General features: G+C 43.9%; 1 protein-coding gene across 5 annotated transcripts in view; it reads left to right on the top strand.

The window, feature by feature from the left end:
- The first annotated feature begins 12,514 nt into the window (after positions 1 to 12,514).
- LOC143767172 (gastrula zinc finger protein XlCGF66.1-like) overlaps positions 12,515 to 15,577 on the top strand; it is an 83,556-nt gene continuing 80,493 nt past the window's right edge. For 3 of the 5 annotated variants that reach the window (XR_013213677.1, XM_077255258.1, XM_077255260.1), the window contains exon 1: positions 12,515 to 12,636. Coding sequence is in view for 4 of the 5 variants with exons in the window: in XM_077255258.1 (XP_077111373.1) it covers positions 12,608 to 12,636 (29 nt within the window). In the remaining variant the exon portion in view is untranslated. The remainder of the gene's footprint in view (positions 12,637 to 15,577) is intronic. The other 2 variants (XM_077255257.1, XM_077255259.1) reach the window with 1 other exon arrangement.

Consider the following 15,577-nt stretch of genomic DNA (forward strand, 5'->3'; position numbering starts at 1 on the left):
ACCCTGCTATATACTGTACAGACTAGATTACTGACTGCAGGCGGAGGACGTCCCTCTAATAACTCCATTACACCCTGCTATATACTGTACAGACTAGATTACTGACTACAGGCGGAGGACCACCCTCTAATAACTCCATTATACCCTGCTATATACTGTACAGACTAGATTACTGACTGCAGGCGGAGGACCTCCCTCTAATAGCTCCATCGTACCCTGCTCTGTACTGTACAGACTAGATTACTGAATACAGGCGGAGGACCTCCCTCTAATAACTGCATTATACCCTGCTCTGTACTGTACAGACTATATTACTGACTACAGGCGGAGGACCTCCCTCTAATAACTCCATTATACCCTTCTATATACTGTACAGACTAGATTACTGACTGCAGGCGGAGGACCTCCCTCTAATAACTCCATTATGCCCTGCTATATACTGTACAGACTAGATTACTGACTAGAGGCGGAGGACGTCCCTCTAATAACTCCATTATACCCTGCTATATACTGTACAGACTAGATTACTGACTGCAGGCGGAGGACCTCCCTCTAATAACTCCATTATACCCTGCTATATACTGTACAGACTAGATTACTGACTGCAGGCGGAGGACCTCCCTCTAATAACTCCATTATACCCTGCTCTGTACTGTACAGACTAGATTACTGACTACAGGCGGAGGACCTCCCTCTAATAACTCCATTATACCCTGCTATATACTGTACAGACTAGATTACTGACTGCAGACGGAGGACCTCCCTCTAATAAGTCCATTATACCCTGCTATATACTGTACAGACTAGATTACTGACTGCAGGCGGAGGACGTCCCTCTAATAACTCCATTATGCCCTGCTATATACTGTACAGACTATTTTACTTACTGCAGGCGGAGGACGTCCCTCTAATACCTCCATTATACCCTGCTATATACTGTACAGACTAGATTACTGACTGCAGGCGGAGGACGTCCTTCTAATAACTCCATTATACCCTGCTATATACTGTACAGACTAGATTACTGACTACAGGCGGAGGACGTCCCTCTAATAACTCCATTATGCCCTGCTATATACTGTACAGACTATTTTACTTACTGCAGGCGGAGGACGTCCCTCTAATACCTCCATTATACCCTGCTATATACTGTACAGACTAGATTACTGACTGCAGGCGGAGGACGTCCTTCTAATAACTCCATTATACCCTGCTATATACTGTACAGACTAGATTTCTGACTGCAGGCGGAGGACGTCCCTCTAATAACTCCATTATACCCTGCTATATACTGTACAGACTAGATTACTGACTGCAGGCGGAGGACGTCCCTCTAATAACTCCATTATACCCTGCTATATACTTCACAGACTAGATTACTGACTGCAGGCGGAGGACGTCCCTCTAATAACTCCATTATACCCTGCTATATACTGTACAGACTAGATTACTGACTGCAAGCAGATGACCTCCCTCTAATAAATCCATTGTACCCTGCTCTGTACTGTACAGACTAGATTACTGACTGCAGGCGGAGGACCTCCCTCTAATAACTCCATTATACCCTGATATATACTGTACAGACTAGATTACTGACTGCAGGCGGAGGACCTCCCTCTAATAACTCCATTATACCCTGCTATATACTGTACAGACTAGATTACTGACTGCAGGCGGAGGACCTCCCTCTAATAACTCCATTATACCCTGTTCTGTACTGTACAGACTAGATTACTGACTACAGGCAGAGGACCTCCCTCTAATAACTCCATTATACCCTGCTATATACTGTACAGACTAGATTACTGACTACAGGCGGAGGACGTCCCTCTAATAACTCCATTATGCCCTGCTATATACTGTACAGACTTTTTTACTTACTGCAGGCGGAGGACGTCCCTCTAATAACTCCATTACACCCTGCTATATACTGTACAGACTAGATTACTGACTACAGGCGGAGGACCTCCCTCTAATAACTCCATTATACCCTGCTATATACTGTACAGACTATTTTACTTACTGCAGGCGGAGGACCTCCCTCTAATAACTCCATTATACCCTGCTATATACTGTACAGAATAGATTACTGACTACAGGCGGAGGACGTCCCTCTAATAACTCCATTATACCCTGCTATATACTGTACAGACTAGATTACTGACTGCAGGCGGAGGACCTCCCTCTAATAACTCCATTATACCCTGCTATATACTGTACAGACTATTTTACTTACTGCAGGCGGAGGACCTCCCTCTAATAACTCCATTATACCCTGCTATATACTGTACAGACTATATTACTGACTACAGGCGGAGGACCTCCCTCTAATAACTCCATTTTACCCTGCTATATACTGTACAGACTAGATTACTGACTGCAGGCGGAGGACCTCCCTCTAATAACTCCATTATACCCTGCTATATACTGTACAGACTATTTTACTTACTGCAGGCGGAGGACCTCCCTCTAATAACTCCATTATACCCTGCTATATACTGTACAGACTAGATTACTGACTACAGGCGGAGGACCTCCCTCTAATAACTCCATTATACCCTGCTCTGTACTGTACAGACTAGATTACTGACTACAGGTGGAGGACCTCCCTCTAATAACTCCATTATACCCTGCTATATACTGTACAGACTAGATTACTGACTGCAGGCGGAGGACCTCCCTCTAATAACTCCATTATACCCTGCTATATACTGTACAGACTAGATTACTGACTGCAGGCGGAGGACGTCCCTCTAATAACTCCATTATACCCTGCTATATACTGTACAGACTAGATTACTGACTACAGGCGGAGGACCTCCCTCTAATAACTCCATTATACCCTGCTATATACTGTACAGACTAGATTACTGACTACAGGCGGAGGACGTCCCTCTAATAACTCCATTATACTCTGCTATATACTGTACAGACTAGATTACTGACTACAGGCGGAGGTCCTCCCTCTAATAACTCCATTATACCCTGCTATATACTGTACAGACTAGATTACTGACTACAGGCGGAGGACGTCCCTCTAATAACTCCATTATACCCTGCTATATACTGTACAGACTAGATTACTGACTGCAGGCGGAGGACGTCCCTCTAATAACTCCATTATACCCTGCTATATACTGTACAGACTAGATTACTGACTGCAGACGGAGGACGTCCCTCTAATAACTCCATTATACCCTGCTATATACTGTACAGACTATTTTACTTACTGCAGGCGGAGGACCTCCCTCTAATAACTCCATTATACCCTGCTATATACTGTACAGACTAGATTACTGACTGCAGGCGGAGGACGTCCTTCTAATAACTCCATTATACCCTGCTATATACTGTACAGACTAGATTTCTGACTGCAGGCGGAGGACGTCCCTCTAATAACTCCATTATACCCTGCTATATACTGTACAGACTAGATTACTGACTGCAGGCGGAGGACCTCCCTCTAATAACTCCATTATACCCTGCTATATACTTCACAGACTAGATTACTGACTGCAGGCGGAGGACCTCCCTCTAATAACTCCATTATACCCTGCTCTGTACTGTACAGACTAGATTACTGACTACAGGTGGAGGACCTCCCTCTAATAACTCCATTATACCCTGCTATATACTGTACAGACTAGATTACTGACTGCAGGCGGAGGACCTCCCTCTAATAACTCCATTATACCCTGCTATATACTGTACAGACTAGATTACTGACTGCAGGCGGAGGACGTCCCTCTAATAACTCCATTATACCCTGCTATATACTGTACAGACTAGATTACTGACTACAGGCGGAGGACCTCCCTCTAATAACTCCATTATACCCTGCTATATACTGTACAGACTAGATTACTGACTACAGGCGGAGGACGTCCCTCTAATAACTCCATTATACTCTGCTATATACTGTACAGACTAGATTACTGACTACAGGCGGAGGACCTCCCTCTAATAACTCCATTATACCCTGCTATATACTGTACAGACTAGATTACTGACTACAGGCGGAGGACGTCCCTCTAAGAACTCCATTATACCCTGCTATATACTGTACAGACTAGATTACTGACTGCAGACGGAGGACGTCCCTCTAATAACTCCATTATACCCTGCTATATACTGTACAGACTATTTTACTTACTGCAGGCGGAGGACGTCCCTCTAATAACTCCATTATACCCTGCTCTGTACTGTACAGACTAGATTACTGACTACAGGCGGAGGACCTCCCTCTAATAACTCCATTATACCCTGCTATATACTGTACAGACTAGATTACTGACTACAGGCGGAGGACGTCCCTCTAATAACTCCATTATACCCTGCTATATACTGTACAGACTAGATTACTGACTACAGGCGGAGGACGTCCCTCTAATAACTCCATTATACCCTGCTATATACTGTACAGACTAGATTACTGACTGCAGGCGGAGGACGTCCCTCTAATAACTCCATTATACCCTGCTATATACTGTACAGACTAGATTACTGACTGCAGACGGAGGACGTCCCTCTAATAACTCCATTATACCCTGCTATATACTGTACAGACTAGATTACTGACTACAGGCGGAGGACCTCCCTCTAATAACTCCATTATACCCTGCTATATACTGTACAGACTAGATTACTGACTGCAGGCGGAGGACGTCCCTCTAATAACTCCATTATACCCTGCTATATACTGTACAGACTAGATTACTGACTACAGGCGGAGGACCTCCCTCTAATAACTCCATTATACCCTGCTATATACTGTACAGACTATTTTACTTACTGCAGGCGGAGGACCTCCCTCTAATAACTCCATTATACCCTGCTATATACTGTACAGACTAGATTACTGACTGCAGGCGGAGGACCTCCCTCTAATAACTCCATTATACCCTGCTATATACTGTACAGACTAGATTACTGACTGCAGGCGGAGGACTTCCCTCTAATAACTCCATTATACCCTGCTATATACTGTACAGACTAGATTACTGACTGCAGGCGGAGGACCTCCCTCTAATAACTCCATTATACCCTGCTCTGTACTGTACAGACTAGATTACTGACTACAGGCGGAGGACCTCCCTCTAATAACTCCATTATACCCTGCTATATACTGTACAGACTAGATTACTGACTGCAGACAGAGGACCTCCCTCTAATAACTCCATTATACCCTGCTCTGTACTGTACAGACTAGATTACTGACTACAGGTGGAGGACCTCCCTCTAATAACTCCATTATGCCCTGCTATATACTGTACAGACTAGATTACTGACTGCAGGCGGAGGACCTCCCTCTAATAACTCCATTATACCCTGCTCTGTACTGTACAGACTAGATTACTGACTACAGGTGGAGGACCTCCCTCTAATAACTCCATTATGCCCTGCTATATACTGTACAGACTAGATTACTGACTACAGGCGGAGGACCTCCCTCTAATAACTCCATTATACCCTGCTATATACTGTACAGACTAGATTACTGACTGTAGGCGGAGGAAGCCCTCTAATAACTCCATTATACCCTGCTATATACTGTACAGACTAGATTACTGACTGCAGGCGGAGGACGTCCCTCTAATAACTCCATTATGCCCTGCTATATACTGTACAGACTAGATTACTGACTACAGGCGGAGGACCTCCCTCTAATAACTCCATTATACCCTGCTATATACTGTACAGACTAGATTACTGACTGCAGGCGGAGGACGTCCCTCTAATAACTCCATTATGCCCTGCTATATACTGTACAGACTAGATTACTGACTACAGGCGGAGGACCTCCCTCTAATAACTCCATTATACCCTGCTATATACTGTACAGACTAGATTACTGACTGCAGGCGGAGGACGTCCCTCTAATAACTCCATTATGCCCTGCTATATACTGTACAGACTAGATTACTGACTACAGGCGGAGGACCTCCCTCTAATAACTCCATTATACCCTGCTATATACTGTACAGACTAGATTACTGACTGCAGGCGGAGGACCTCCCTCTAATAACTCCATTATACCCTGCTATATACTGTACAGACTAGATTACTGACTGCAGGCGGAGGACCTCCCTCTAATAACTCCATTATACCCTGCTATATACTGTACAGACTAGATTACTGACTACAGGTGGAGGACCTCCCTCTAATAACTCCATTATGCCCTGCTATATACTGTACAGACTAGATTACTGACTGCAGGCGGAGGACGTCCCTCTAATAACTCCATTATACCCTGCTATATACTGTACAGACTAGATTACTGACTGCAGGCGGAGGACCTCCCTCTAATAACTCCATTATGCCCTGCTATATACTGTACAGACTAGATTACTGACTGCAGGCGGAGGACGTCCCTCTAATAACTCCATTATACCCTGCTATATACTGTACAGACTACATTACTGACTGCAGGCGGAGGACGTCCCTCTAATAACTCCATTATACCCTGCTATATACTGTACAGACTAGATTACTGACTACAGGCGGAGGACGTCCCTCTAAGAACTCCATTATACCCTGCTATATACTGTACAGACTAGATTACTGACTGCAGGCGGAGGACCTCCCTCTAATAACTCCATTATGCCCTGCTATATACTGTACAGACTAGATTACTGACTGCAGGCGGAGGACGTCCCTCTAATGACTCCATTATACCCTGCTATATACTGTACAGACTAGATTACTGACTGCAGGCGGAGGACGTCCCTCTAATAACTCCATTATACCCAGCTATATACTGTACAGACTAGATTACTGACTACAGGTGGAGGACCTCCCTCTAATAACTCCATTATACCCTGCTCTGTACTGTACAGACTAGATTACTGACTGCAGGCGGAGGACCTCCCTCTAATAACTCCATTATACCCTGCTATATACTGTACAGACTACATTACTGACTGCAGGCGGAGGACGTCCTTCTAATAACTCCATTATACCCTGCTATATACTGTACAGACTAGATTACTGACTGCAGGCGGAGGACCTCCCTCTAATAACTCCATTATGCCCTGCTATATACTGTACAGACTAGATTACTGACTGCAGGCGGAGGACCTCCCTCTAATAACTCCATTATGCCCTGCTATATACTGTACAGACTAGATTACTGACTGCAGGCGGAGGACCTCCCTCTAATAACTCCATTATGCCCTGCTATATACTGTACAGACTAGATTACTGACTGCAGGCGGAGGACCTCCCTCTAATAACTCCATTATGCCCTGCTATATACTGTACAGACTAGATTACTGACTGCAGGCGGAGGACCTCCCTCTAATAACTCCATTATGCCCTGCTATATACTGTACAGACTAGATTACTGACTACAGGCGGAGGACGTCCCTCTAATAACTCCATTATACCCTGCTATATACTGTACAGACTAGATTACTGACTACAGGCGGAGGACGTCCCTCTAATAACTCCATTATGCCCTGCTATATACTGTTTAGCAGAACGGAGAAAAATAGAGTCAAAATACCAATAATTGCAAAATTTAGTAGAAACTTTATTAAATAATTGATACAAACATAAAATCAATGTTGTGCACACAATGTGCACATAGCCGTGAGCAATACAGTAATAATGTAACACCTATAAAGTGATAAAAACGACACTCCAAGGAAAAGAGAGCAAACGGTACACCTAGTCAGTATATATGGGTTCTATTGTAAATATGGCTTCTGTATATATATATATATGTATCCAACTTAGGGCACACAAAATAAATAGGGCGCTACATGGGATTAGTAAGTGGTTGTATATAGGGCAGGCTATGCTACAAGACAATGTACTGGTTGATCACATATAATAATAGCCTAGCACCTGCCACTGACAGCCAGATGGATACACTGGCCAGAGACCTACAACCAATACACACAGTAGCTAATGAGTAATCCCCTAGGTGCCAAAATGGAACAATGCTAAACAATAGAGTGAAGTAAACAAAGCCTAACACAAATATTTACCCTTGATGTGTCATAGACCGGCGCAGCCGTGCTCTCACCCCTACGCACGTTTCGGTGCGGGATCACCTTCTTCAGGGGGCGTGGTTTTACTTGTAGGAAGTACCCACCTTATATGTCCGGTGTAGCGAATCACCTGACATAAATATACCAATGGGGAAGAGTCCACGGCACAAGCGCTCCTGCCGGTGTCCAGATCGCAAAATCCCCTCCATAGCCCCACCTCCCAGTGATAGTCACGTGGTGCGGCCGGCGCCAGCTCGCACACGCAGCAAGACACAGCAGGAGGGGCATCGGAACAGGAGCGATCATCTGATGTAGCAAGGACACAGGCACATAAGTAACCCAGAAACGGAAAAGAAAAGGCTATAGACATTTAAAGTGGCATATGCGGATGATACAATATACTTCTAAAAATAACAAATAACACATATACAGAAATAACCAATACAATCAAAAAATAACCAGAAAATACATAGTACATAACATACAGATTTGTGTGCATGATAAACTCTACCCAATAGAAAGGATGCCCCTGACATATCTAGGTCCCGCAGTCAGTCCAACAGACAGTGGCCGGCGCCAGGTCACCGCTGCAGACAGACAATCAAGACACATGATAGCAAGGGCATACATAAACTATGGGGATATAGGCCGCCAAATACATTAGTGCCTGCACAATGATTAGTAAATGTAGCCCAAAAGTAAACAAAAACTACAAAGTGCATTATATAGAGGGCAAACATTGTACAGGCACCCAGGCGCATGGATAATATGCACAATGTATGTACGCAAAATATACAAGATCACTACTGTATTTATGCTAAAAATCAGCAAGTATAGAGTCTTAAACCTAGTAAATATCCACCCAGAAGGGTAGGAAAGATTTTCCATATATGTCACACAAACACATTTTTTCTCTCTCTCTTCTTCCTTCTCTGGATACTGGATATCTTCCATGGAAATAGAACGAGGATATGCGAGCAGTTACTTATGGATAGATGCTAGGAGAGCGATGGACATAGCTCCTCCACACGAAACCACCGGTACAAAAAACGGGAAAGGGTACATCACTATATTACATGTAATCACTATAAATACAAAAAAGAGATAAAAACAGTAAGTAAACAGCACTTTAAGACAACAGATAAAACCAACTAAAACATCAGACAGCGATAGCAGATAATCGGGATAGCATGGTACAACTAAAAGACGCTCAAGGTCAGAGGAAAGATGCAAACCCCTGTGACTCATTGAGTCCGTGGGGGGACATGGTGCCCAGGATAGTGATCCATCTACATTCCTTCTGGGCCAACACCCGCTTAATGTCCCCACCACGGATCCCAAGCTGGATATGCTGGATACCCCTGACCATAAACGTCCTTGGATCACTTTGATGAAATACTCTAAAGTGCCTAGGTATGGTCTTAAGCAGAGACAGGTCTTCCACCGAGGCTGCAGCTAGTATATCCCGCACGTGCTCTCGAGTGCGTATTCTCAGCTGGCGTGATGTCAAGCCTATATAGATTTTGTGACAGCCGCAGGTAGCATAATAAATAACCTGTGTAGTTGCACAGGTTATGTATTGCCTGATACTAAAACTACGCATACCGTCCGAGGTGACAAAGGTAGATGTTCTTAGTGTGTTCCTACAGGACAAACACTTCCCACAGGGAAAACAACCCTGTGGTGGTCCACGGGAGTTAAAGGGATTACTCATTTCAGGAACGTAATGACTACGCACAAGCATATCTCCCAGATTTTGACTTTTTCTCGCTGTCATAAGTGGGTCTTTGGGTAGATGTTTTGACAGGGCAGGATCCGTTTGTAGCACATTCCAGTGTCGTTTAAGGATTTCCCTCATCTGTGCCCAACGGCTGTTGTAAGTAGAAATAAATCTAATCTGATCACTACTCTGTCTAATTTTAGCTTGGCCATGTAGCAAAGATGGACGACTATTACTCTTTGCCCGCAGATAGCCCCGTTTTATGCAGCGTTCGCTGTATCCGCGCATCCGAAACCTGTCACGGAGGTCCGCCGCCTGAACTTCGAAGAATTCCTCAGATGAGCAAATACGCCTCATTCTGAGGAATTGGCCCACTGGGATGGCCCTAATGGTGGATCCAGGATGGCTCGAACTCGCATGCAGCAGTGCATTGACCGAGGTGGGCTTTCGGTAGACGTCCGTCTGTAGATGTAAATTTCCATCAACCGATATTTTGACGTCCAGGAAGTCCACCTCGGTCCTGCTGTATTTATACGTAAGTCTGATGTTAAAATGGTTCGAGTTCAACCCATCCATAAAATTCCGGAGCTGCTCCTCACTATGCTATATACTGTACAGACTAGATTACTGACTACAGGCGGAGGACCTCCCTCTAATAACTCCATTATACCCTGCTCTATACTGTACAGACTAGATTACTGACTGCAGGCGGAGGACGTCCCTCTAATAACTCCATTATGCCCTGCTATATACTGTACAGACTAGATTACTGACTACAGGCGGAGGACCTCCCTCTAATAACTCCATTATACCCTGCTATATACTGTACAGACTAGATTACTGACTGCAGGCGGAGGACCTCCCTCTAATAACTCCATTATACCCTGCTATATACTGTACAGACTAGATTACTGACTGCAGGCGGAGGACCTCCCTCTAATAACTCCATTATGCCCTGCTATATACTGTACAGACTAGATTACTGACTACAGGTGGAGGACCTCCCTCTAATAACTCCATTATGCCCTGCTATATACTGTACAGACTAGATTACTGACTGCAGGCGGAGGACGTCCCTCTAATAACTCCATTATACCCTGCTATATACTGTACAGACTACATTACTGACTGCAGGCGGAGGACGTCCCTCTAAGAACTCCATTATACCCTGCTATATACTGTACAGACTAGATTACTGACTGCAGGCGGAGGACCTCCCTCTAATAACTCCATTATGCCCTGCTATATACTGTACAGACTAGATTACTGACTGCAGGCGGAGGACGTCCCTCTAATGACTCCATTATACCCTGCTATATACTGTACAGACTAGATTACTGACTGCAGGCGGAGGACGTCCCTCTAATAACTCCATTATACCCAGCTATATACTGTACAGACTAGATTACTGACTACAGGCGGAGGACCTCCCTCTAATACCTCCATTATACCCTGCTATATACTGTACAGACTAGATTACTGACTGCAGACGGAGGACCTCCCTCTAATAACTCCATTATACCCTGCTATATACTGTACAGACTAGATTACTGACTACAGGTGGAGGACCTCCCTCTAATAACTCCATTATACCCTGCTCTGTACTGTACAGACTAGATTACTGACTGCAGGCGGAGGACCTCCCTCTAATAACTCCATTATACCCTGCTCTGTACTGTACAGACTAGATTACTGACTACAGGTGGAGGACCTCCCTCTAATAACTCCATTATACCCAGCTATATACTGTACAGACTAGATTACTGACTACAGGTGGAGGACGTCCCTCTAATAACTCCATTATACCCTGCTATATACTGTACAGACTAGATTACTGACTGCAGGCGGAGGACGTCCCTCTAATAACTCCATTATACCCTGCTATATACTGTACAGACTAGATTACTGACTGCAGGCGGAGGACCTCCCTCTAATAACTCCATTATACCCTGCTCTGTACTGTACAGACTAGATTACTGACTACAGGTGGAGGACCTCCCTCTAATAACTCCATTATACCCTGCTATATACTGTACAGACTAGATTACTGACTGCAGGCGGAGGACGTCCCTCTAATAACTCCATTATACCCTGCTATATACTGTACAGACTAGATTACTGACTGCAGGCGGAGGACGTCCCTCTAATAACTCCATTATACCCTGCTATATACTGTACAGACTAGATTACTGACTGCAGGCGGAGGACCTCCCTCTAATAACTCCATTATACCCTGCTATATACTGTACAGACTAGATTACTGACTGCAGGCGGAGGACGTCCCTCTAATAACTCCATTATACCCTGCTATATACTGTACAGACTAGATTACTGACTGCAGGCGGAGGACGTCCCTCTAATAACTCCATTATACCCTGCTATATACTGTACAGACTAGATTACTGACTGCAGGCGGAGGACGTCCCTCTAATAACTCCATTATACCCAGCTATATACTGTACAGACTAGATTACTGACTGCAGGCGGAGGACGTCCCTCTAATAACTCCATTATACCCTGCTATATACTGTACAGACTACATTACTGACTACAGGCGGAGGACCTCCCTCTAATAACTCCATTATACCCTGCTATATACTGTACAGACTAGATTACTGACTACAGGCGGAGGACGTCCCTCTAATAACTCCATTATACCCTGCTATATACTGTACAGACTACATTACTGACTGCAGGCGGAGGACGTCCCTCTAATAACTCCTAACTATGATCATTTGTGTTGTTGGAGCTTTGTGTAGTTGATAACTGTAGGACCTTTGGCGATGTCATGTGATCAGTCACATGTGGGAGGGGAAGCCATCTGTGCTGTGGGAGATTTGTGCAGTGTGTGCTGTGCCTGCAGGACCTGTTGTGATGTCATGTGCTGAGTCACATGTCTGGAGCTCGGAGGCTTAAGATCAGGTAGTGTAAAGGTACCGTCACACTAAACGACTTTATAACGATATCGCTAGCGATCCGTGACGTTGCAGCGTCCTCGCTAGCGATATCGTTTAGTTTGACACGCAGCAGCGATCAGGATCCTGCTGTGATGTCGCTGGTCGCTGAATAAAGTCCAGAACTTTATTTGGTCGTTTGATCGCTGTGTATCGTTGTGTTTGACACCAAATGCAACGATACCAGCGATATTTTACACTGGTAACCAGGGTAAACATCGGGTAACTAAGCGCGGGGCCGCGCTTAGTAACCCGATGTTTACCCTGGTTACTAGCGTAAAATGTAAAAAAAACAAACAGCACATACTCACATTGCGTCCCCCTGCAGTCTGCTTCCTCCTCTGACTCAGCGCCGCAAAGTGAAAGTGAAAGCAGCACAGCGGTGACGTCACCGCTCTGCTCTCACTGTACGGCGCTCAGTCAGTCAGGAAGTGGACGCAGGGGGACGTGAATGTAAGTATGTGCTGTTTGTTTTTTTTACATTTTACGCTGGTAACCAGGGTAAACATCGGGTTACTAAGCGCGGCCCTGCGCTTAGTTACCCGATGTTTACCCTGGTTACCAGGGGACCTCGGCATCGTTGATCGCTGGAGAGCGGTCTGTGTGACAGCTCTCCAGCGATCAAACAGCGACGCTGCAGCGATCGGCATCGTTGTCGTTATCGCTGCAGCGTCGCTTAATGTGACGGTACCTTAAGGCTTCTAGTGCGGTGTTAGTGACTGTTCATCTGTAGGGCTGAGTGTCTGTGCATCTGTAGGGCTGAGTGTCTGTGCTGCGGGTCGGGGCCTGCTGTGGGGACAGTGTGGCTGTGCTGGCATCCCTGCATGGCATCACCATCATCAGTCATCTTTCCCATTGTCTGTTCCTCATGTCGTAGTATTGTGGCTGCTTTCTGTGGTCAGTGAACCCTTCCTCTATAGGAATAATCCCTGTCATCCACCACTGCTTGGATTTGTTCTCCGTACGGTTCCCTGAGGCCATAGAATAGATTATTGAAAACTACTTTGATTTTATAATAAGTTTCTCAACTGTTTTTCACATATTTAACTCTTTAACATCGAGCTTGTTTTCACCTTCCTGACCAGGTCAAATTTTACAATTCTGACCACTGTCACTTTATGAGGTAATAATTCTGGAATGCTTCAACGGATCCCACGTATCCAACGTAGTGTTAAAATTTCTTCCTTATGACTTGTGTTTATTTGTGAAAAAAATGGAAATGTAGCAAAAATTAAAAAAAATTTAAATCTCTTAACTTTTATGCCATTAAATCAGAGACATATGTCCCACAAAATAGTTATAAATAACATTTCCCACATGTCTACTTTACATCAGCCCAATTTTGGAAACATAATTTTTTTTGCTAGGAAGATATAAGGGTTAAAAGTTGATCTGTGATTTCTAATTTTTCCAACAAAATTTACAAAACAATTTTTTTAAGGACCACTTCACATTTGAAATTACTTTGAGGAGCCTATATGACAGAAAATGCCCAACAGTGACACCATTCTAAAAACTGCACTCCTCAAGGTGCTCAAATCCACATTCAAGAGGTTTATTAACCCTTCAAGTGCTTCACAGCAGCAGAAGCAACATGGAAGGAAAAAATTAAGTTTTGACTTTTTTTCTCTAAAATTTTAAATTAGATTCAATTTTTTTTTTATTTTCACAAGGGTAACAGGAAAAAATGGACCCCAAAATTTGTTGTGCATTTTCTGAAGAGTGCGTTGATATCCCACATATGGGGAAAAAACTACTGTTTTGGTGCATGACAGGGCTTGAAAGGGAAGGAGCAACGTTGAACTTTTGGAGCACAAAATTTCCTTGAATCATTGTCACACGCCATCTCGCATTTGCAGAGCCCCTGATGTGCCTAAACAGTGGAAACCCCCCACAAATGACCCCATTTTGGAAGCTAGACAACTCATGGAATGTATTTAGATGTGTAGTGAACACCTTGAACCCCCAGGGGCTTAACAGAAGTTTATAACGTAGAGCCATGAAAATAAAAAATCTGCTTTTTTTTCCACAAAAATGTTCTTTTAGCCCAAATTTTTTTATTTTCATAAGGATAGCAGGATAAAGTTGATTCCAAAATATGCTGTGAAATTTCTTCTCACTATGCAGATAACCCATATGAGGTCGAAAACTACTTTTGAAGCACAGGGCAAAGCTCAAAAGGGAAGGAGCACCATATTACAATGCAGGTTTTCCTGTATTGGTTTGAGGAGGCCATGTCACATTGGCAGAGCCCCTGAGGTGCCAGAACAGCAGAAATCTCCCATAAGTGACCCCATTTTACAAAGTACACCTCTCAATGAATTCATCTAGGGGTGTAGTGATCATATTGACTCCACCTGTGCCTCACATAATTTTATACCATTGGACAGTGAAGAATGAATACATTTTTACCACTAAAATGTTGTTTTAGCCCCAAATTTTTAATTTTTTTAAGAGCTAATAGGAAAAAATGGATCTCAGTTGTAAAAATTTCTCCTGATTTTGCCAATACCCTACATGTAATCGGGAAATACTTTTTAGGCACAGTGCACAGCTCAGAAGGGAAGGAGCTCCATATTATAGTGCAGATTTTACTGTTATGGTTTGCAGATGCCATGACACACTGGGAGAGCCCCTGAGGTGCCAGAACAGCAGAACCCCCCAAACGTGTAAACTAACTTCATCTAAGATTACAGTGCTCATATTGACACCACATGTGTCACAGAATTTTATACCATTGGGCAGTGAAGAAAAAATAATTACATTTTTAACATCAAAATTGTGGTTTAGCCCCAGATTTTACATTTTCACACTGGGAAATTGGTAAAAATGGCACAAAAATGTGTCCCACAATTTCTGCTGAATGTAGCAATACCCCATATGTGGCTGTACAGTACTGCTTAGCCATA

This window comes from Ranitomeya variabilis, chromosome 4 (assembly GCF_051348905.1).
Source record: "Ranitomeya variabilis isolate aRanVar5 chromosome 4, aRanVar5.hap1, whole genome shotgun sequence".
Classification (NCBI taxonomy): Eukaryota; Metazoa; Chordata; class Amphibia; order Anura; family Dendrobatidae; genus Ranitomeya; species Ranitomeya variabilis.